Below are 23887 nucleotides of genomic sequence, written 5' to 3'. Positions count from 1 at the left end.
ATGGTCTGATAAGTTTGCTTCAAGAAAAAAGCATGTTAGGTCTCTTATGATTGGAGGTATTTTTATTTGATGCGGGATGGTGCAATACGCGGTGGGATAGAAGCTACTAAACGAAGCGAAACCCAAGTCCAAGGAAGTGGGTAGTACATAACATGATCAAGGATGATGATTTGCCTGAATGAGTTTAGAATGCGACCTTTTTTGTCGTTGGCGAATATTCTGATTCTGGGCCTTCTTTTTGTACTTTCGCTAGTAAAGAGCTAGACTAACCATTATACTGGATCTCTTGATAGCCTCATAAAGGTTTGTCTATCTTTCTCCTCCTTTGGGCTTTTCAGTGTAACTGTAACCCTCCCCATGCAGACCCACGGACTGTGTGTGTTGGTTGGTGACAACATAAACATCCTTGTTGCAAAGGTAATGCGTACCAACAGCCTGGGACTGGACCCTCCCCTTTGGTCATCCGGGGGCAGCCACAATTGTAGAAAATTCCCAGAGTGTCGGTATAGCATGAATGGCATTGTTTGTTGGTGAAGAGTTGGATTATAGTGCATATACATATATCACAGTGATAGTGATAATGTTGATATCACTAACGAGGTCAATCAATCACTATCACATATATAAAGTGTATTTAATAATCATAATCATCAACAGGGACCCTCCCCTCTTTTTTTTTTAATTCTTCCTTGATGGCTTCTATTCCCATTATGTACTAACAATATCATAGTTCCCAACCTAACCCTAGTTAGTCTTGATTCGGGTCTCTTGTTTTATTTTAAACTGTTACCGCCCGTTCCCGTCAATCCCGGACCCTTGGTTCGTTACTTACTTTCCCTTTTCTTTTTCAACTTTGATCAATATCCTAGCACATCTTTACAAAAGTCATCTCAATCATCATTTTTTTATTTTACTTTTAGGTGCTGCTTAGATCTTTGGCTTGTGTCCAGACGTCAGGTATTGATTGATTGACCGAAGAAGCGCCTTTCTTCCCGCTCACGATACTTGCCGTACCTGCCTACCCGTGCTGAGTCTAACGTAGCGCATAACTATCTCCTTCCCGTTTCTGATCTTGAACCTTCTTCAAACTCTACTCTACACCAGTAGCTGTACCTCGGTTCAACACCAACTTCGACAATACAATATCTACCGTATGCGCACTCTCTCTCGGCGCCTCTACGCTCTACCACAATGAACTCGCCGCCGAACTCGCTTAACCGCCAATTCAACGATTCTTCACAAAAGGACGACGATTCTCAAACGACGCCATTCCACGATACACACAACCATCAATTCACTTTTCATCACCAAATGGTCCCCCCGTCGCCAGAATCTTCCATCATCTCTCCGCTCACTGTCGGTTCCACCCATGAAGCTGCCGTCATACAAAGCATTGAACGCGGCGAGTATGCCACCGACGACCTCGACGAAACTCGCAGCTTGACCGATAGCATACGACAACACATTGTCGACGGCGGTCTCAGATATCATTCTTATAAACAAGGGTCCGATAACCTATAAATACTCGTCTAGAGAAACAATCGCCTAACATACTTCTCTAGGAAATACCTTTTCCCCAACGATGAAGCTGAGCAGGACCGTGAGGAGCTCAAGCACAACGTGACTGTGTATCTATGTGATGATAGATTATTCTTTGCGCCCATTGAACGTGCTCTTGACCAAGGTGCCGAGGTGCTCGATCTCGGTACAGGAATTGGGAGATGGTGCATCGATCGTAGGGCTTCCCAAGACGACTCTAAAACATTGATGAGAGTACATGCATGGCTAACACCAAAATAGTTGCTGACATCTACCCCAAATCTCAATTCCACGGCATGGACCTCTCACCTATACAACCTGACTGGGTTCCCGAAAACGCCCTCTTTTTCGTCGACGATATTGAGCATGAAGCTGGCTGGACATACTCCGAGGACTCGTTCGATTATATCCATATCCGCCATACTCTTCATTCGATAAAGGATAGAGAGCAGCTTTGGGAGCGAATTTGGAAGTATGGTGACCAGTCTCGTTTCTTTGACTACAAGCTAATCTAAGCAGGCATTTAAAACCCGGAGGTCATGTAGAAGTCCAGGAATTTCTCTTCATAGCCGCATGTGACGACAACTCATGCGACGGACCCTATGCTTGGCGCGACTGGTGCAGATACCTAAAAGAAGGCATGGCTGCTCTCGGCACCGACATCCACGGCATCAACTACGTCCACGAAGAGCTCGCCCAAGCTGGCTTCGAAAACATCACAACAAATAGCTACAAGTGTCCCGTGGGTCCATGGGCAAAGAAGCCACGACTTCAAGAATGCGGCCATGTCATGCGCGACGTTGTAATGTGGGGTCTCGTTGGTCTATCCCGGCGTCCTTTCCGCGATGGTCTCGGCTGGACCTTGATCCAAATCGAAATGTTCCTCGTTGAGGTCCGCAAGTGCTTGATGGAGGAAGTCAATGGTCTACCGAGGTATCATACTTACTTCCCCTATTACAACATACATGCTCGGAAACCACTCAACGCACCACCATCGTCGGCATGACCGAACCATAGCTGAACTCTAAACCCACCTGGTTACGGCACAGCAGCGGCTAACACAAATAATGATTTAACGATATGTAAAACAACATGAAGCATTGGAAAAACTTCGGGAGTCTGGCTTGGCGTACATATAGGTTGCATCGGAAAGACATGAGCCGGTGGCAGTATATCACTTTCAAGGCGCAATTGGGCGATTAGATTTGTTTGGTATCCGTACACTCTTTTGATATCTTAAATATCTCGTTGTTATCTATAGTACAAGAGTATCAATTGCAATTACGTGACATTTACTCAGTCTACTGTTATCTTGCTCACCCAGTGTACAACCGCCATGAAAGAAGCATTCACCATAACAAGTCACGTATAACAAGTCCAAATTTAACAAGAAATTCTGTTCATTGAAAAGGGTATGTATGGGTATTCCTCCTCCACCCCACATCTGTTCTGTTCTGTTCTGTTCCATCCGTCATATTACAGTGTCTAATAGTGAAAGGTCGTATGTACATAAAGCATACACATCTGCTGCTGCATGCAGTCTATGATAAAAAACTGGCTAACTCATCTCGCCAATCTAGAATAGGTATCAAAAAAAAAAAATCCACCATCATTTTCTTTCTTTCATCTCATACACAGTACAAGACAATTTTTCTTTTCGTTTAAGCCTTCTTGGCCTTCTTCTTCTTGAAGGTCTTCTTGGGCATACGCGCAAGCCAGTAGATGAATAGCGCGGCAGCCATGTTGAAAATGATGTAGACCCAGAGAAGACCAAAGTTGCGCCATCGGTCGTTGTAGTCGATGTTGACGCCGGCGAGGTAGGTGTTTGTCTTGGAAATGGTACAGAACTCGCAGTTTTCTGTAACATCAGGGTTCACAAAATACCCTCCAATTGCGTCTATGTAGTCGCCCATGTACTCGGTACAGGTCATGTTCGAAGGAGGGTTGACGGGCACAAGCTCATTGTCGGCACATGTGACGTCTGTGTTGGCGACTCCTGTTGCTAACATCCCCGCCACTAAATATGTAAATGGCGATACGTAATTCATCTGACGTTCTAGATTAGTGTTGTTCAGTAGTAGGCTGGAATTGTGAAAAACTTACAAAGGTCCAGAAGCCGGGGAGAGTATCCTTGGGGGCGAGGACACCACAGAAGATCAGGCAAAGCATGAAGAGCAGGTTGGCAACGTTGGCTCCACCCTCGGCAGTTTCGAATCCAGCGATAATCATGGTTGAGAAAGTAGCTGTGAAGAGTAGGAAGGCCAATAGAAACAGGAACATGAGGGCGCCACGCTCGGTGGTTTGGCCAGCGTCAGAAGCGTTCTGGTAAAGACCGACAGGATAGTACCATGCACAATACATGATGACAGCCATCAGACTGTTCCAAGGAAGTTCGACGATGAGTTGCGACAGCATAAATATCTTCCACGAGTAGACCTTTGAAGGACGTTCGCGGACCTCATACAGAGAACGTTGAATGACGAATTGAGGCATAGACTGTTGTACCAGTTGACCAAAGATGGTGAGCAAGTTGAAGATAGCAAACATTTGGTTCTGGAGACCCTGGATAGTGTTGGGAGCCTTGAAGAAGACGAAACCGATGAAGAGAGCGACGAGAGAGCAGAGAGCGGCCTTGGAGTAGATATAGACAGGAGTACGCCAGTACTGCTGGAACACACGGTAGAGGACCTCCTTGAGTTGGACCATGAAAGGAGCAGCGAATTCGCGGTAGCTACCATCGTCGACGTCGGTATCCTCGATGCCCTGCTTCTCGGCCTTGATACGTTCGAGCTCCGTCAGGACTTCGTGGTACTCGGGACTGTCGCGCCAAGTTTGGAACCAGTCGAGGTCGGTGTGAGATCCGGGAGCAGCACCAATAACTTCCAACATCCATTCGGCGGGGTTGGCTTCAGGAGGACAAGTATGACCGCTCATGCGTTCAAAGTAGCTAGTCATGGTATGCGAATTTTCTCCAATATCGCCGAAGTACACGGTCTTTCCACCCTTGGCGAGGAAGAGAAGTCGGTCAAAACGCTGGAACAACATAGCAGATGGCTGATGAATAGTGCAAAGAATGGCTTGGCCAGCGTTTGTCAACTTCTCAAGAAGGTCCAAAATAGCCCAAGAGGTTTGAGAGTCAAGACCAGAGGTAGGCTCGTCGACGAACAACAGCAGAGGAGGCTTGGCAGCGAGTTCGACACCGATAGTAAGACGCTTACGTTGCTCGACGTTGAGACCTTCACCGGGAACACCAACGACGGCGTCGGCATATTCTTCCATATCGAGCAGCTTGATGACCTGCTCGACATAGTCGAGCTTCTCTTCCTTGGAGACGTGAGCGGGCTGGCGGAGGAGGGCACTAAAGCTGAGGGCTTCTCGGACGGTGGAAGTTTGGAGATGCAGATCCTGTTGCTGGACATAACCGGTCTTGCGCTGGAAAGACATGTCTCGGGGGTTACCATCAACCAACATCTCGCCTGTGATAACACCCATAGAAGTACGATCGGCCAAACAATCCAAAAGAGTGGTTTTACCCGCACCAGAAACACCCATAAGGGCAGTCAGAGTACCGGGCTTAACCCAACCGTCAACGTGATCCAAAATGCGGCGAGTCTCGTCCTTGATCTTGACTTCATAGCAGACATCGTGCCACTGGAAAACAGAGGTCTGCTCCTGGAGCATACCACCAGGCTGCTTAGTTCCACTGGCTCGGCTGCGGGTGCGCTCGGCAGTAACCATAGGACCGATGTGAGCCATGGCAGCTTCAGGGTCGCTGTGCTTCTTCTCAGCGTTGGCAACAGCGGCAGGCTTGTGGCCACGTCGGTAGACCAAAACTTCGCCCTTGGACTTCTTCTCAGAAACAAGTTCGGCAGCAGTCATGTAGGTAATAGTAAAGAGGATAATCCAAGCAATGACAACACCAAAGTTGCGCCAGCGGTTCTCCCACTTGTAGCCGAATTGCATCTCAGCGTAGCGGTCGCCATTGACTGCAGACTTTCCAGGTTCGGCACCGACAGCACTGCAGACGCGGCTATCCTGAGGAACATCGGTGTATCCAGGGATAGGGCTGGGGATAAACTGGTTGCACTCGTAATCTCGGTTGTGGAACTCGTTGACAACAACAGCCTCGAAAGCGTAGGCAATAGGGTCAATGTAGTAAAGCCACTTGCACCATCCGAGCATGTAACGCTTGGGAATGACGAAACCAGTAAAGATGACGAGATCCAGAATCAGGATAGCAGCGGGAACAAGAGCCTGGAAGAGACTGCGAGTAGCGGAGGCGATGGTACGGAAGATCATGGACATGACCAAAACGACAACGAAAGACATCAGGATGAAGAAGAAGAAGGCTCCCGGTTCGCGTTTCAAGTTTGTCATGAAATAAAGCGTAATGTTGAAGACGATCGTATTGGCGACTTTGTACGGTAGATCACAAAGCATCGAGGCGATGGCTTCGGCTGACGGATGATATAGAGCGTACCGAGAGTGTTTTTCCACGATTGGACGTTGCGCGTACAGGGCCAAAATCTATTCACAGTTAGCATTGATCGTGGAACCAAGTTCCTGCGGACTTACCTCAAGAGCACTAGCGAAAGCGTTCATCAAAACAGCAAAGAAGAGGAGAGCACCACGCTGGAAGAAACTGCTTGAAGTCTCATCCAGGTTATAGAAGACGGAACCGATAATAAGAGCCATGACAAAGTTACCAATAAGAGAACCAACGGTGATACCAGGGTCACCCTTGAGTCGCAGCCATCCACGCCACAGACAAAGCTGAATCTGCTGCATGTAGGAGAGGGTGTAGGGAGACTTCTGGCGTTGACGCTTAGCCTGCTGGGCCTGCTTGGAAGCACGGAAAGCCTCGGCATCAGGACCATTGATGGGGTGAGCAGTCTTGTAGTTCTCAATTTCGACTTGAAGAGCAGCATACTCGGCGCTATTCTTCCAAGCAGTCGCAAACTCATCGGGGGTGCGGGGAACCTTGCCCTTGAATCCCTCTCGCACGATTCGCTCGTTGGGAGCGGTCATGGAGGTGAGGAAATCAGGAGTGGTCTGACGAGCAGGGCACTCGAAACCCAAGCCGACAAAGTACTCCTTGGCAGCATCGGCGCGACCAAAGAAGATTTGTCGACCCTCGTAGATGACGGTCGCCTTGTCAAACAGGTCGTAGGCGCTTTGAGGGGATTGGTAGATGGAAACAACAGCGGTGTTGTTGAAAAGTTCGGTTTGCAGACGGAGGGTTTTGCAAAATTCGATGGCGTTGGCAGAGTCGAGACCTCGAGTAGAGTTATCCCAGCACTGCAGAGGAGCTCCAGACAGAGCAGCCTCGGAAATGGTGACACGCTTGCGCTCACCGCCAGAGACACCACGGATGTACTCGTTACCGACGCGGGTGTTGACGGTGTGAGAAATACCGAACATGGCCATAACGACATCGCGGAGATGATCGGCGAAATCGTTCCTGTTCAAGCCTTGGGGAAGCTCACGGGGCTGTCGAGCGCGGGCGGCGAAGGTGAGGGTATCGCCGACAGACAACATGGGGAAATGAACGTCGATCTCGGCGGTGTAAATGGCTTCACCTCGGTGGTGAGAGTGCATCTCCTTGGCGGACAAACCTGTGACGCAGTTAGTGATACTGATTCCGGCGCATGTAGGTACAGAAGAGGAGTGTTTCACACGAAAGCCCGCGTTGCTCAATTACAAGCGCGATCGAGTTCGTGAAACCAAAACACGCCTCTTCGCGACTTCACTTACCCTGGTAGTTAAAGTATGAACCGTCGTCAACGTAGATACCGTTGAGCTCACCAGCGATGGTCTTGAGGGTGGTGGAGCAACCAGCACCAGGAGGTCCAAGAACGACAAGCATCTCACCAGCGTGGACAACACCGTCAAAGTTGCGCAGAATATCAATGCGCTGTTGTTTTTTGCCGGTAACTTTGCCAATAACATCTTGAAGGCCAAGCCAGACGTTACCAACGTCGGCCTGGTAATCGCTGGCGCCACCATAACCGTAAACGTTGAGGTTCTGGTAGCAAACACCAGCGGATCGGAAACTGTGACCGTCCTGGCGCACAAGTTCAACAACAGACTTGGCCCATTGGCGGGCGTTGAAGTTGGGGGAATTGGGGTTCAGAGGTGAATCCTCGCCAGCCTGGAAAGGGTTCTGTCCGCTGGGGTGATTGGCAGAAGCATGAGAATAAGATCGCGCGAGGGCCTGAACAATAGAGGTTCTTCGCTCCATCTCAGAATCATCCTCGTCGTCGCCCTTGCCTAGAGTGTCGGCAGGTGATGAGGTGGGCGGCTTCTCGTTAATCGCTTCATCGGTTGAATTTTGGTGATCGGCGAGCGGCACGTTATGGCCTGTTGAGCCAGCGCCAGGAGCACCCTGCCTTGCAGCAGTGGCGTCGTTGTTGGCGTTGATCCCGTAGAGAGCCGACATTGTGAGTTGTGACGGCAGAATCTACTAAAAAGAAAAGAGATCTCGCAATTGAGTCTCGTGGGTTGAGTAGTGACGACCCAGTAGAAGGGGTGTTTCCGTATGCGATGCGAAAAAGGGTATTCGTTGTTGGTGAGATTATATAGATTAAAAAAACAAAACAATTAAAGGGTATTAAAAATGTTTTGAAGGATCGACAGAGAAAAGACAGTCGATCAAGAAGGATCAAGTAATCCTATAAGACGTGTAAGAAAAAGGAATCAGAGTCAAAAACGAGGAGGGAGACAAGGAGAATATGTAAAGTCGGCCGAATTGGTTGTCATCCCAGGCTTCTTCTCAAACAGAATGGAGATAAACTCGTGTGGGTCGGGCACTAACCGTAAAGCGAAGTATAAACGACAGCGGAGGGGTGACGACTAAATTTCTAGCGCGTCTTTTGGAAGTGCAATCGGATGCGGCTACGACTCTATTTGTCGCTGTCAGTGTCAAGCATACGTGAGGGCGGCCGCTCTCCAACATGGGCGTCATGACACTATATATCTACAGTCACTACTCTACTCTACTCATCACTGACGACACTCTCTCAAAACATCAACTGACTCAAAAGCATCGCCACGTTGTCCTTATTCCTTCAAAGTCGATCACTCCGACAATCATGTTTGATCATGTCTACCAAAGTCCGCCCCTGCAGACATTTTCGCATGCTTACAAGAACCCGACCCGACAAGGGGTGTGCAAAACATTTCGAGACCAACAAGCTCTTAAGCATTATCAAAGCGCAGCGCAGCGTATGAGCAAATATGAGTAAGAGCGAAAACTGTACTAAAGCGGATAACGGGTTGGCTTCAAACTCCGACACCAGTTGGGGCTAACAAGCGAAGAATCCCGGGAATGAACTCTATGTATTTATGCCCCACCATGCAACTCCGCGACGGGAACCTCAGAGTATACCTATACGTACTCCTGAATGGTGTAAGAGAAGTACAGCCGTTGTAAACACTAATGGTTAATGGTTGCGATTGGGGTTCCAAGGCTCACATCAGCCAGTGAACATAATATGAGAATTCTTACAAGTAACATCCATGTCTTGCGTTGGACATACCCGGTCAAATCAAACGGCTCTGATGCATTCCAACTTTAATTCTTTGACCCGTTTGTGTACCTTTGTACCTGAAAACCCTCTAAAGATCTTCAACCACAATTCGTATTCCCTTGTCGTGGCGGGCCTAACTACGTAACATCGACTTCAATTGCCGTGACCTTCATTATTGAGTTCTCCTTAAAAAGACGATCCTCCTTCGCTTCTCTCCACAGATGAAAACTCCTTAATTCCTTCAATGTCAAGAAAACTTGAAAGCGAAACCGCGTACTCATAATTCGGGGTCTTGTCAAAACCCGTCTCCCGCCAACCAATCAGCATACATATCGGACGAATAATCTCCCCGGTAATTACCCTGATTGGTTGGTTTAATCATTTTGGTGTTGACAGTCTCACTCACCCAATAGGTACCTATCCTTTCCTCCGGGTTGAAAATGAGCCGATAAGTATTCATAAATGTCTTGGCCGTCAGCATTAAATATGCTAAATTCCCCATGTGAATCTTCGTTCAGTGACTGTTGTAATAGGCCTGTGGTTGGGAGTCTAGTGCCGGTAAATGTTTGGTGGACATGAATTGACTCTTCGGGGTCTTGTAAGGATCCGACAGTCCGTCAATGAGTACCCGCTAATAAGAAAAAGGGTGTCTTATTTCCACTTTGATTGTTGTCAATGGCAATTGGGCCTAGAATTCTATTCTATTCTTTTCTAATTTAATAACTGACCCTTTTACGGAGCTGAATCCGATCGATGGTGATGCACAGTTGGTACCAAGATCAATCGCCCATGATTAGATCCAACGTTGCAATTGAGTCAGATTGAGCCAGTTTTATGTCAAATTAGTCTTTGGGTTACAGTACAAGTAAGCATGCATTTCACATCTTCGCCATATCTCATCTCAATGAGGTTTATTCACGATAAAATTGGGCCAACTGTATGTATCCGTGCCTTGTCGGATACAAATTTGTTTGCTTTTCGATCGGGGTAATCGAGATCCGATTAGGCTACTCTTAATTGTGATCTTGGCGTTGAAGATCCCTGAAACCCTTTTTTTGCTTCGAGTGCATTGTCTTGTTACAATGCTACGGAAAGATATGTACGCAACGTCTTTCAGCTGGTCATCAACTGCTATTTACCACAAATAGGGCAAAGTGTCTCCCAGGTCTTCTCTTCTACCATGGTCGTAAACATAACGCGATCTTTAACTGCGTGGAATGCCAACTCCGCACTTCTAATTACACACGACAAGGGTTCCTCACCCAAAATAACCTCCACGAACGCGAACGCGATCTTTCCGAGTTCACGGGACAAGAGACCCCTCCAATCTTACACCTCATCTCAAGGTCCCTGCAACATTAACGTCTCTGTCTCCTTTCGTGCATGCATGGCCTGACAAGGGCATGGTCGATCATAGAGACGGGGCCCGCTCCGCAACAAAGTCCGCTCAACTAACACCAAGACTATACTGCTAAACGGCCTCCGCATACTCTTAAACGAGCTCAATATATTGGTATATCAACGTAGACATAAATGAGCGTGTTTTAGGTGTGGCTTTGTTTGTCCGCAATCGTCCGTCTTACTCCTCCGTTTATGCAGGGATCAAGCTGAGCGGATACTGTGCTTCATTACATCCGTCAGCTTTCGGATGCTGACTGCATGTTATTGAGGGGTGTATTTGCACTTTCACTTTGTTCGGATTCTCAGCAAGCCGTATGGGTCCTAGAAAAGTCGGTCTCTTAGTCTAGGGATACAGAAATAAACAGTCTAAGAAAAAAGGTCTAAGTAGCATAAACTTGTATATTAATTTGGTCTCCCAAGATTCCATTCTGCTACCCTGAAGGGGACTACACGTCTGTTTATTCTGCAGTATTGAGCTGTAAGCCCGTTAGTAAGTGCTTTCGTGTGGAACACGTGACAGCACATTTAACCTCCAGCCCTCACAGCAACCACCTCGATAGCACAACTCTTCTCCAATATTTTTGCAATAAATCATCTAGGCCTGTCATATCATGTTTCTTATAACACGGCTGTTTAACCCAATACCAAGGGTGGCACAAGACGTTGTTGTAAACATTATGCAGAGTTGATGAACAACACCCAAGTGTCAGAGTAAAGGTTCATATCCTAGGGCCTTTCACGAACCTTCAACACACACAGAACGTGACATGCTTGTGGGATCATGTGACGCTGCCAATGAACATGGTAGGAAGGCTTTATATATTAAGTTATCTTGTATCCTAAGTAATGAAGAGTGGGTGGTACAGTGGGAATCCGTACCTACAATCCTAAAAAAAACCTAATATCTCTAAAAATTCGCTCCTATAAACAAGATCACCCCACTATCCAACCACTCTTCATTTTTGCAATTTCTCGGTTCGAAAACACATCATGGCATTGATCTATGACATGTTCAACATGGTTTGTCATCTCGTGACCCCTTTCCAGACTAGGTACCCTAGGGCAAAAGACACATTCTTCTCAACACCATGGGACTCAGGCACACTTCGTCAGGGATTGATCGAAAAGGGTAAATATGGTCTTTATTTTTCCCAATCTATACTACCTACACATATGTGTGTTCTGGTGCGAGACAGATAGTGTGCTGACCGTGTGTAAGTGCGATGCCCCCGACTACTCGAGATTAACATATCAAGGACACAATATCCAGAGTGCCATTTTTTGACCGGAAAAGCACGAATTATTATCTGTACCTAAGTTTTATAAGGTGATTTATCTGATCTATCATCAATGGAGAGCGTTGTGGTGCAATGGCAACCGAACCCTAAAAAACCCTATAAACTTCTTCAAATCCGAACCTAAAAATTCCTTCACCCATTCACTTCCCGCTCTTCATTTTTTGCAATCTCTGGGTGAAACACACCTCGATGTTGAAACTGAAGATTTCCCACGCGATTGAAAGGGGCTCGGCTCATGACATTGCCAGAAGTACGCTCGCCCAACATCGAAAGACACCCCCTGAACTTGTGGAACTCGGACCCCTTTCAGGCTACAGAACTCGGGCTGACTATTTATCAGGTAATCATCGAAAAGAATACTTTTATCTTTCGATATATATGCTGCATGTCTTGTTCTGGTATTGTCTGTGTTCTGGTATGGTACAGGGCAGTATTGTGGTTGTGTACCAAAGCGACACTGTCGACCATCGAGATCAACACCACAAAGGCATGGTGGCCGAAATGTTGTCTTTGACAGACAGCACGTGCCCTACTGTCTCTACCTAACATTCATATAGTAAGTTATCTTACCATACTACCAGAGGAGTGGTGCAGTGGTATCCGTCCTAAAACCTATAAACCTCTCTAAACTCCGAACCTAATCTCCTTCACCCACTGCATCACTCTTCTTTTTGCATTTTCTGGGTTCGAATACCGTTAGTCATGCTCTACTGCCTCTACGTAACCTTTATATAATAAGTTATGTTACCATATTGTCGGAGGAGTGGTGCAGTGGGAATCCGCTCCTATACTCCTAAACAAACCTAATTCTCTAAAAAACCGCTCCTTCAAATACTCTCACCCCACTGCACCGCTCTTCTTTTTGCATTTTCTTGGTTCAGCCACATCCTTAGACCCTACTCACCCTTTATATGTTAAGTTATGTTACCATATTGCCAGAGGAGTGGTGCAGTGGGAATCCGCTCCTATACTATACCTACTCCTAAAAAACCCTAATTCTCTAAAAACCGCTCCTTCAAATACTCTCACCCCGCTGCATCACTCTTCTTTTTGCATTTTATGACATCGAAACCCATTGATGCCATCATGTATGAATAGTTTGTGTCATCTGTTCAGAGGCCACTCTCTTACATGCACCCCTTTGCAGATTTGTCACTGCTATAGTTTGGGGGGAAAGAAGAGATGAACGTAAAACTAATCGCTATATTGTTTCGTTTTTGATCTCAGTATTCTTGAATGTGTATTGATTAGTGAAGTGGTCAGTATCATCACTTTCATGAAGAACGTATGTTGCTCCGGGTTAGGTACACAGACAGCATGGGTATCACCATCTTGTTAAACACGCAGACCTATCAGTATCTATCCACGACCGGAAAGAGGCCAAACACCTAGGGGATGTAGTATGCTTCAATGACAGAATGAATGGGAACGCAATCATCCAAGAGGCGACCGACAGCTGCTGGCTTAACCGCCAGGTTGATCATCACGGGTAACAAGGACAAGTAAACTCCAAGAACACAGGGTATAGATTGCTAGATCGAGATCTCAAGCCATATGGACGTCTATATTTTTGTTTACAAGAAATTGATCCCAACACCGACCTGCAGTCCCTTGGTGGAAGCCTCTCCCTTTCTCAGAGCCAGAGGCAAGCTAAAGTTCAGCTCAAACCGCGCAACGGGGTGCGCGTATACCAGACCAACACCAGCAGCAACACTTGGAACACCGTTGAAAACCTCTCCAACAGCATTCAACAAGCCATTTCGGACATCTGATCCAGTCAGCTCTGTTGTGGCAGCGCCGCTGGAAGACTTCTTGGGGTCCTTTAGGGCGACGAGACGACCACCGTTGGCAAAGAGCTGGAATCGGAGACCAGAGTCGGGACCCTTGTAAGGTACAGGGAGGAGCATGTTGACACTGCCAGCAGCGAAGACATCACCTCCGACGGAATCGAGACCATCGTGAGGACCGAGGCCGCCAAGCTTGAAGCCTCGGACGTCTGTTGGTCCTCCAAGTTGGAAGCGATCGTTGACACGAGTGGAGCGAAGCTTGCCACCGAAATCATAACCGAGGGGGAGGGGAGAAAGCATGCCTAGTCGAAGTCCACCACCAATGGAGATACCTGTTCGTCCACTGATACCAGGCAGGGGGACAGGGACAGCACCGCCAACCTCGATCTCACCCTTGGAGAAAGCAACATCACCAGCGAGAGGACCAAAACCGGCGATCTCAAGACCAGATCGAATCATATAACCGCTCTGAGGAAGCTGGGGGTTATCGCGCCTCTCTCTGCGGAAGGTGTGCTTAATAGCGCTCTTAATAGAGTCACCAGCATCTGCTCGAACAGTCGCACTAGCATTCTCGGCCAAACCAGTAATTTGTCGCCAGATACCAGAGTACTCAACGGACTGCTGGTCACGCTGTTCGTTAAGCCAAGTAAATCGCAGGTTTCCACCCTTGAGAACCTCTTCATGCGATGCCCAAGGCTTCTCAGCAGCCGAAGCTAGACCCTCCAGTGATATCCTCATGTCAGGGTTGCTAAAGACAGGCGCAGTAAGGTTGGCGCTGTAAGCCGAGCGTGTGCGAGTACCAGCCTTGGCGTTCAACTCGAGCATCTCGGCACCACCAAACATATTTCGCCATAGCAGCGAACCGTAGGCGGAACCCTCTCCATTGCCGACGTCGGTACCAGTTTGCAGCTTGAACCGAGAAAGCTCTTTGACTCGGATGTCGATGTTTACATCGGTGGGCGAAGTGGAGGGATCTGTCTGCTGTGCGGATGTAAGGAAGACTTCGGGTTGAGGTTGAAAGATTTCTGTACATCGGTTAACTTGGTGTTGCGGGGTGAGAGTAAAAAAACATACGTAGACCGTCGAGCTTCTGGCTAGCAATGCGAAGGTTGTCCACGACACCACCAACAGTCGAGTTTTCGTTGGTCTTGTCGGAAACGAGTGGGTGGAAAATGGGGTTAAGGAACTCCATTCGTGTATTGACCGCACCATGAACTCGAAGCTCATTAACTGTCATGGGCGCCAACTGCTGATCCCCGATCTACGGAATTAGCTCAGATCTGAAAGATAGTCCAAGATTGTCTCAGAATCCTTACCACTTGAGCCATGCGCCGTTGCTTAGCTTCATCTTGGGTCTGTTGAAATTCAGGCCTCGACTCTGCCTCGTGCAACAAAGAACCGGTGTCGGAATGAAGCTTGCTGAAAGGGTCCATAGCCTATTGTAATGTCAGACATTTTGTCCTGCCCAAAGTTTTCAATTGAGATGTACTTACCGGACCTACAGTCGAGCCAGGAATTGCAGCCATTTTTTTAAAGCTCGACGAACCGAGATGTTAGTTTGCCCTCACGATGCCGTTTGGAAAGTGTCGAACCACATGGACCCTGGGCAGCTCCCAATTAACGATTCGGTACGTACTTTCCGAGCTCCGACCCTGACGGACAATCAATGTGGCTCGTCTCGCTTGTGGCGCTTAACCTCTTCCTGTTCTTGGTCCCTGATAAACTTCGTCATAGCGGCATGTGATGCACAGCCACACAGACAATCCGGACTTAGCGGGACCCCAGTGACTAGGTCCAGTGTACATCCTCCCTGTTCCTCTCTTGTTCATCTCAACTCACTACTTTCGTCTTCCCATCACTCTCACAGTATACATAGCATACCGAAGGATTACAATATTCGGAAAAGGCGCTCTCTTTCTTTCTTTTTCTACTTTCTTTCCCCAAACGACGATCCCTTTAAACTAGATCTTCTTTCAACATCTTGCGACTCACGCGACCCGCAATCTGTCCCATTCACTTTGGTATCTCCCAACACTTCTCCGTCGTCAGCATGGCTAGCAAAGCCGCCACCAAGCGTGTATGTATGATTGATCTTGTAATCGAATGCGCCTTACTGATTGCTTTAATTAGTTGACACGCGAATACAAAACCATCTCTGAGAACCCCCCTCCTTATATCGTTGCCCATCCTTCCGAATCAAACATCCTGGAGTACGTTACGTCACGTTTGAATCTCTTGGTCGCGAGTTGCTGACAGTATTACTAGATGGCACTATATTATCACCGGCCCTGAGGAAACACCGTATCATGGCGGCCAGTACTGGGGTACTCTTATGTTCCCCCCGAACTATCCCTTTGCCCCTCCCGCCATTCGCATGCACACACCCTCCGGCCGATTCCAATCCTCAACGCGACTATGTCTCTCGATTTCCGATTTCCACCCAAAATCTTTCAACCCGGCATGGGAAGTCTCGACCATTCTGATTGGACTACTGTCATTCATGACAAGTGAAGAAATGACGACTGGTTCCGTTTCTTGCACAGTAGCCGAGCGAAAACTACTTGCTGCTAAAACGCGTTGGTGGAACTCGACTGGCGGTGGCTCCAATACGAAGAGCAACCCAGCGAACAAGGGCAATGTCAAGGCTGGTGATGGCGGCGCCAAGTTCCGAGCAGAATGGCCCGAGGTTGATATTGAGAACTGGGAGTGGATGACTAAGAACAAGGTTGACCCTTTTACGGGCAACCGATTAGATGCCGATAACAACGGATCTTGTCGACCTCAGCTGGGCATCTCAGGGACCAGCGGACATCAAACACAAGCCGTTGTCGATGTTGTCAACCAACAAAGAGATGCGAGCACAGGATGGATATACCGCAACAAACTCCTTGTTGCCGGTGCGGCCATCTTCTTTTACGTTCTTGTCGCCAGGATCATTGCCGGCGACGAGTAATTTAGGGTTATAATAATGCGATGGAGTTTATGTTTACCTAGTGCTGGGATTTTTTATTTTGTCAATGACGGAGGCGCAACGTGGTTCAACACGCTATACACCTGTAACTCGTCTTAGTATGGCGTCCAGGGCATATTCAGCAAATGCTTTGATGGTTTATTGCTGACGATCTGCTTCGCGACAGGCAGGATTAGAGCAGCGACTAGCAGACAGGTAGATAGCAGTGGTTAATACAGCATGTAGACTTATGCAAGTGTGTTTTCAGTTTTAGCTTTGATGCAAGGGATCGGATCGTGAGTCAATCAGAGACACAATGAAGTAGGCAGCCATATTGTAGGCAACCAACATGAGATCTGCAGGCAAAAATCGATCTAGCCTATGAGCATAAATGCAAACAATGAGTAGGATATCGGAAGCCGGATGGCTGCTTCTTTGATGACTGTAACGCTCGACCTGTCCCGTTTGCTGAATGACGGGAGTGGACCGGGAGGTTCAGATTGTTGACTGCGCTAAACCAACTACTGCTAGGCCACTAAACCTTAGTGGATCTACTACCTGCGGGGAGGCTTCAAGAAAAATTGTGACGAAAGCCCCAATTTTTGTTACCTTGCGACTCGCTCCATCTTTGGAAGCCGTTGGAAGCAAACCACAAGCAGCACTGCAACGCACCGCAGAACCAAACTCGACATCATCATCACCCGGTGGTGAAAACCTTCGAGCATAATTCTTCCTCATCTAAAACTCTCCCCCACCGCTCTCAAGGTTGTTTCTCAAGCCTTGATATTTTTACACTCATTCCTTAATCCACCTTCCTTGAACCTATTTTCCCCAGCTGCTCCTGGTTGAGCTCCTGCTCTCCGCACAAAATACAGCTGCAACTGGACCCTCATTTCTAGTGCTTCGCCTGTTCCTCCGATTAACGGACACGATATCTCGAGCCCAGATTCGACAAAAGGGCACATCAGTTACCTCGAACGACGACTGCTCTCCATGCCTCTTCCTCTAGATCCGTAGAGCCTCCCTCCGAATCCTCAGTCGAGGTCTGGGCCACTGTCACTGTCACTGCCATTGCCCACCTCCCCCTCCCTGTTCGTCGATAACTTCCCCCGCGCCGAATCGTCAACGATCCCGCCCATCAGATGGCGCCCCAAAACGGCAAGTCTCACAACGGCAACTCGAAGCCTCGTCGACCTGGAGGGAGCAAGCTTGCTCAATCCTCCAAGCCTCTCCCGGCTATCCCACTGCCTTATGTGAAGCGTCAGGCTGCTCGGGCCAGTGCTGCCTCTGCCGCGACCCAGAAACCTGATGCGCCTTCGCCCTCCGAATTGAAGCTCACGAATGGCAATGCACCCACTGAGGTCAAGAAGGCTGGGTCTGTAGCTTCAGCTGCAGAACCTAGTTCGGTTTCCAGCCCTGCTTTGACTTCAGCTTCCAAAGCTGAGAAGGAGTCAGTTGAGACCAAGGTTGACAGTGCCCCAAAGTCAAAGAACGATACTACCAACCTTGTCAATTCTCACAATGTTTCTGGTACGTGCAAAAGCTCAAAGTTTGGTGATTGTGAACCTTGTAGCAACAAACTTACGAATGATTTCCCATAAATAGTCGAATCTGCCTCTGAGCATCCCACCACCGAGATCGAAAACGCCCACAAAAATCCTGCAGCCTCAAAACGTGCCGATCAGCCCACCACCAACAACAAATCTGATATTGGAGCACGAACCAACAACACCATTGACAAAATGGACGGGCCAAACGGTGTCGCGAGTAAGGGCGAAACCAAACCTCAAGCTGGTGAAGCGCCTCAAGATTATCAAGACCATCCCGACGCTCATAACCCCACTACAGACAACCACAACATTTCCAAGATGAAGTCTCGACCTCCCCCCGCTGTCCCTCCTGGCCGATACCAGATGCCTCCTGCTTTTCAACCTTCTGGACGACCTGTTGGGCCAACTGCGAACGGTGATATGCGTGGCCCTCGACCTCTGATGCCTAGTGGCCCACCTCTTCATCAGCCGCATCACAGCAATGGTAGCATTCATTTCGGTGCTTTCCATGGTTCGACAAGCTCATCTCCAGCTCCCTTGTCTGGAGGTATTGCCCCTCCTCCTGGTATGATGGGACCCAATGGCCAACCTCCCTACATGCCTCCTGGTACCAACGGATTCCCTCACATGATGCCCTACGATGTCCCTGTCACGACTATCGATAACTACGGTAGACCCACGATGGCTTATGTACCGGTGGATTCATTCCCTCCTTATGGCAACAACCTTGGCCCCTCCACCCCGCACAGCTACCATGATTCCCAGACATCCGGCCCTCCAGACGATTTCGGCGTTTACAACCATTTCGCTTCAGCACCAGTCCCCAACGGCATTTCTGGCCCAGGGGAAGACAACCAGTCGGCAAACTATCCAGGCAGAATGTTTGGAGGTCCTGACTACCCACAAATGATGCAGAATGCCGGTCCTCCACACATGATGTCTGGTATGGATGACGCCGAGGGTCTCATTGATTATTTCCAGCGACAGTTTGGAGCTCCCGAGTTCGCCGATTGTTTCCTAGAGCTTCAGTTCACGAAAAGGAGATCTTATCCAGTTCGTATTCCTGGTCACCGGATTATCTTCTCCCGCAGCTCTGAGATTGCAGGCGCAATGTCAAAGGGTCTTGCTAAGCCCAACAACGGCACACAGCTCCCCACTCTTATTCTTGAGACAGAGAGTAAATGGATTCAACCCGAGCCGTTCTACATTGCTGTCCAGCGCCTCTACGGACTGCCTTTGTTCACTCCGCCTCATAGCATGAAGCAGGGCACCACAGTCGACGCTGGGTCACTGACCGAACGTTTCGATTTTGCTCTTGGGTATGCTGCCTCTGGCCATCTTCTCCGCTGGGACGCAGTCACTCGACGTGGCTGTGAGCTGGCCATGGACCTGCTGGACGCGCAGACGGTGGAAAAGGCTCTGGAATTTGCATTGGAGGGACACCGAGATGAGGGTACACATGAAGCGTTCAAGTATGGTGACGGATCTCGAGCAATCCTTAGAGAGATTGTCTCTTTCATTGCCAACAACCTTCACCCCACCTTCAAACTTGACACTTCAGTTACCGACCCGTTGGGCTACGCTCGTCTCCCAGCCCAAGCTCTGGCTAGCAACGCCACAAACCGCAAGCTCTCACCCCCACCTATCGCCAGAGGAACATCAGTCCATCTCAAGGGACGTCGCTCTCAGCAAATTTCTGGTATCCAGTTTGGTGACCTTTCCTCCACTGAAAGCGTAATGTCACCAGGTTCGGACGCCTCGGGCGCATCTCAACCACAGCGAACCTCACTCCATGCTGTCCTTTCTCGTATCCTTCTTAACCTTCCTTTCGAAACACTCAAGATGTTACTTGAAAACGCGACCAGAGATGGAATTGCCTGGCCCAACGCAGATGCCGTGTTCCGCGCGGTCAAGGACACAGTGGCTGAGAGAGAGCGACGTCGACTCCAGATTGTGGAGACGGTCAAGAATCGCCAGATCCCACAATGGGAAGTCGTTTCCAACCAGCTTTCCATCCCGGAGCCACGCAACTACATTGGACCTTGGGGTGCTCTGGGCTGGCAGGAAGAGGTTGTTGCTTTTGGACCTTCAGAGAGCCCAGCTCTTAACCGAACTTGGACTCCTCTAACGAACCCTCAGATGGCTACCCAGGCAGTGTACCCTTGAAACCGACTTGGTTAATGCTGCATTTTCTTTTCGATTTGATGGATGATATTATGGGTTATGGACTGATGAAAAACATGATATCATCTCCACTGCCAGCTACGTGCCTGTACACATACTTATCAGAGCCTTGGGTACGCAAGTGCGTTCTGACTACTCTCGTTTTAAAAAAAGAAGAGTCGTGCTTGAGGAATCCTTTGACGAGGTTATCTTGCAGCAATACGATGCGCTTGGGAGACTTTTGGTTGATGAACGGCGTTGAGGGGCATGTCAACATTGGGGACTTTGAAGCGAGGAATGTTTTTAATGACTGGGACTTTTGGGGATTGCGGGCACTCAGGGAAAGGGCAAAAACAAAGAAGAAGAAACCAAAAAGTACCCATTTAATGATTTTTTACATGCATGTCAGGACTCTGAAGCGGTGGTTCACTCTCACTCGTCCTGGCATCAGGGTTGGGGGACATGATTAGGGGTTATGATGAATGATAAGTGACTTGACTATTGGAAGTTAAAGTTAAAAAAGGGAGGTAGGTAGGTACCTAGTTATGGCATCGAATGGAGTATGCGTCTTCGTGTCTCTTACTTTTGAGGGATTACATGGTATTAGGTAGCATCTTCAAGAATGGTTTGATACCCTAGACTAAGATTCATGTGAATGTCAAGTGCATGATGATGTAAACTAGTTGTACGGGGTTAGAAGCTTGTTTAGTCTAGTTGAACCGAAGAGTTGAAGAATTTCATGTGATGGTGTTGTCGAAGTTCAGTAAAGAGGGCGGGGAACCCCTGTCATTTTGATCCATAAGGGCTGTATAGTGTCTCTTTATTCGTTCAAGAGCATGACTTTAATTAACTGGGACAATCTTAGCAGGGTCTTGCTATCAAAGCCGAGGTCGACAAGCTCCACTTTACGTCGTCTTGCTCATTTCCAGGTTCTTGTCACACTTTCATCCCTCCTTGTTTCTTATCCCTCCCTCATCATCATCATCAGATGTGAAAGTATCAATCTGAACAATCAGCATTTCCGCTGTTCAGATCTCTCTCGTCTTGTGATTTTTTGTTACTTACTTGATGCCGTCTGAAAGCTATTTCTCGAATGCGCCACTGGAGCTCAGCTCGTGGAACTGCGCACACGCCATCGCGAACACACACACGATCATTTCTATTAACCGACAATCATAATACGACACACCGCTCCTTTAAATAACAGATTAATCCACCATGGACTACTCCATGTCTTCAAGCGATGCTTCGAGCTCGCGATCTTCCAGATCATCCGCTGCTACAAACGACCCTGTTCTTCGCAACACGTTGCGTTACACCATTTCAGCACACGAATATGCTGCTCTGCATAAATACATTATTTCACGATCGCGTGTGCTTCGTCGATCTACCCCGACACCGAATCGCGTGGAAAAGGCGCTGAAGCCACCGAAAGGAGGGGATGATTATAATGCTAGGACTATTCGTCATGCGCTGAGGGTGTTTGTCATGACGTTTTTGGGTATGAAGGGATGGGATGCTGTTGCGAAGAGGATGGGCAAGGAAGAGTGAGTATTGATTGACGAAGTATTCTCGATATAATGGCTAATACGTTGACAGAGTCAATGCAACTGGGCAGAAGAAGCCCTTTTACAAGTCTCCCGCCCTGAGACTGTCTATTTCTCTCTCTACTATTCTTCTCCTCTACAGAATTCTCTTTAGATTCTTCACGCGACTTCGCTTTCATCTACTCGACCCCGAAGTCCAGCCCTTCCGTTCGCGCAACCCACGAACTGCAGCGATGCTGACTTCACCTTCTGCACCAGCCATTGGCGCATCTTTCGCTGGTCTCGCTTTGGGCATCTTCCCAGCTCAGAAGATGCGAGTCACCATCGCCATCTACACTATCTTCCGTGCTTTGGAATTCGCATACAACTTTTGCGAAGCCGATGGTCTTATCTGGGGTAGCAAGAACGGCGTCAAGAGGGAAAGACCTTGGTGGTTCGGAAGTTGGATGCTGCAACCTCTTGCTTTCGGACAACTTTTCCATGCTGCTGTTTTCGATCGGGATTGTTTCCCCAAGCCCCTAGGGGATTTGGTCTTTAGCAGCTCGTCGGGTTATCTGCAATCGCGTCCTCAGGATTGGGCGTCTAGTCTTAAATGGCCCCAGACTTCGGAGATTGTTGATAGCTTGGCTCAAATGGCGCGTCTCAGCTGGCCGTAAGTAAACGCACCCACGATGAAAGACTCTTTACTGACTTTTTACTAGGGCCTATGTTTCTCCTACTTTGTTCCCCGGAAAGGAAGTTCTTCCTCCTAGTTTGAGTGCAATTTCGCCTTTGACATCTCGAGCGCATCCGCTTATCACTTCTCTGTCATGCGCAACATTACACCCTGGAGACCCTTCATGTGCTCGAACTTATCTGACATTCTGGCTTCAATCTTTCCCGCCGTTTGCTCGCTTCTTCGTCGCTGTCTTTTCTGCACTTACTGTCATCCCTAAATTTTCTGCTCTTTACCACAACCCCCTCGCGACTCTGCAGCGCATCATTACCAAGGCTCTGCGCATGTCAACTTTCGCAACCGGTGCTCTTTCCACAGCCTGGGCGTCCATCTGCTTCTTCCAGCAGTGGCTTCCCCGTCATGTTCTTGCAACACAGCGAGTTTTCCTCGGTGGTTTCTTCGCCGGTCTCTGGGCCTTTGTCGAGCGCAAGAACGGCCGAGGTCTCTTCTTGTACAGCGCCCGTACTAGCGTTGACAGCCTCTGGAAGGTTGGCGTTAAGCGACGCTGGTGGAAGAGCATGAAGGGTGGTGATGTTTGGGTCTTTATGCTGGCTCTTATGGTCACTGGTGTTGTCTACGAGAAGGATGCGCAGGCAATCCGTGAGACCAACTGGCGAAAGGGTGTTAGTTGGCTCCAGGGTCAGGGGTTCAAGGATTGGGGTGCTGAAGAGGATGATGAGGAAGAGGATAGGGATAAGCGGGAGTAAGCGACGTGTGATGTTTGATGAAAGTATGGTGTTGGGCGTATTGAAGGTTCATGGGAAATGGGATAGGCATCGTAGAATGCCTTTTGGTTTATGGTTATATATTCACTTAATGGTATATTTTTAATTTGGCAAATTCCAAGGGCAGTGACGTGAACGAAGTGGTTAGAAACGTATCCCTCCTTTTTGTTTCTCCTTTTTCCTTCTTTTTTCTTTTTTACCTTTTTCTTCTTGCCTACCTCCCCCCTTCTCTATACAGACTCAAGGCTCTTCTTAACAACTCTCTCCGCAAGCTACAGGCCCAAGTAATTAAGCACAAATCGTGTCTAGCTGGTTGTGTCCTTGTTTGTAGTGCTATTGATAGTATTAATAGGAGTCTTAACGGGGCTGACCTTTCCGGAGCCTTGTTTCAAGACGGACCAGAGTGACTTTGCTCGAAAGGGAAAACCCCCCTCCCTCGTTCATGTGTTCCCAAGGCTCAGGTCTGAAAACCATTGGAAGGTGGTTAGCTAAGAAATCTCCTAGTGGTTCGCGTTTGAGCCGTAGGCGATATTCTAGTTAGGTTGCCATCCGGTCAAGGAGGCCCGGCGATAAGGTCCTCTGAGGACCGCCGGGGGCAATCAGGCCCCGCGCCGCCGCCATACTTGGCAACGACTTGACGTGTAATGTCGCTTCCCAGCCACTTCTTCTCTGTTCGTTCGTGG

The 23887-nt window shown here is 48.4% G+C and overlaps 6 protein-coding genes across 6 annotated transcripts; 4 read left to right on the top strand and 2 right to left on the bottom strand.

Moving 5' to 3' along the window:
* Positions 1 to 1191: 1191 nt before the first annotated feature.
* On the top strand, positions 1192 to 2545 carry FSST1_009635 (S-adenosyl-L-methionine-dependent methyltransferase; the record flags this gene model as incomplete). Its single annotated transcript, XM_083226627.1, has 4 exons — positions 1192 to 1505; positions 1563 to 1735; positions 1801 to 2011; positions 2059 to 2545. The coding sequence occupies 4 exons, from the start codon at positions 1192 to 1194 to the stop codon at positions 2543 to 2545; spliced, it is 1185 nt and encodes a 394-aa protein (XP_083085596.1).
* A 655-nt stretch (positions 2546 to 3200) lies between these two features.
* Positions 3201 to 7978, bottom strand: FSST1_009634 (ABC-2 type transporter-domain-containing protein; the record flags this gene model as incomplete). Its single annotated transcript, XM_083226626.1, has 4 exons — positions 3201 to 3587; positions 3643 to 6066; positions 6115 to 7154; positions 7294 to 7978. The coding sequence occupies 4 exons, from the start codon at positions 7976 to 7978 to the stop codon at positions 3201 to 3203; spliced, it is 4536 nt and encodes a 1511-aa protein (XP_083085595.1).
* A 5363-nt stretch (positions 7979 to 13341) lies between these two features.
* FSST1_009633 (SAM complex subunit SAM50) lies at positions 13342 to 15080 on the bottom strand (the record flags this gene model as incomplete). The annotated part of the gene is made up of 4 exons (XM_083226625.1): positions 13342 to 14579; positions 14629 to 14815; positions 14871 to 14990; positions 15048 to 15080. 4 exons carry the CDS (start codon positions 15078 to 15080, stop codon positions 13342 to 13344), a joined length of 1578 nt encoding a protein of 525 aa, XP_083085594.1.
* Positions 15081 to 15604: 524 nt separating this feature from the next.
* FSST1_009632 (ubiquitin-conjugating enzyme/RWD-like protein) lies at positions 15605 to 16507 on the top strand (the record flags this gene model as incomplete). The annotated part of the gene is made up of 3 exons (XM_083226624.1): positions 15605 to 15631; positions 15685 to 15764; positions 15820 to 16507. The coding sequence occupies 3 exons, from the start codon at positions 15605 to 15607 to the stop codon at positions 16505 to 16507; spliced, it is 795 nt and encodes a 264-aa protein (XP_083085593.1).
* Positions 16508 to 17646: 1139 nt separating this feature from the next.
* On the top strand, positions 17647 to 20220 carry FSST1_009631 (uncharacterized protein; the record flags this gene model as incomplete). Its single annotated transcript, XM_083226623.1, has 2 exons — positions 17647 to 18034; positions 18110 to 20220. 2 exons carry the CDS (start codon positions 17647 to 17649, stop codon positions 20218 to 20220), a joined length of 2499 nt encoding a protein of 832 aa, XP_083085592.1.
* A 1215-nt stretch (positions 20221 to 21435) lies between these two features.
* On the top strand, positions 21436 to 23186 carry FSST1_009630 (uncharacterized protein; the record flags this gene model as incomplete). Its single annotated transcript, XM_083226621.1, has 3 exons — positions 21436 to 21764; positions 21817 to 22416; positions 22466 to 23186. The coding sequence occupies 3 exons, from the start codon at positions 21436 to 21438 to the stop codon at positions 23184 to 23186; spliced, it is 1650 nt and encodes a 549-aa protein (XP_083085591.1).
* Between the last annotated feature and the right edge of the window lie 701 nt (positions 23187 to 23887).

The sequence above is a fragment of the Fusarium sambucinum genome, chromosome II, assembly GCF_050947815.1.
Source record: "Fusarium sambucinum isolate potato_lamoka chromosome II, whole genome shotgun sequence".
Taxonomy (NCBI): Eukaryota; Fungi; Ascomycota; class Sordariomycetes; order Hypocreales; family Nectriaceae; genus Fusarium; species Fusarium sambucinum.
The sequence above is the reverse complement of the archived record's forward strand: the minus strand, read 5'-3'. Positions and strand labels throughout refer to the sequence as shown.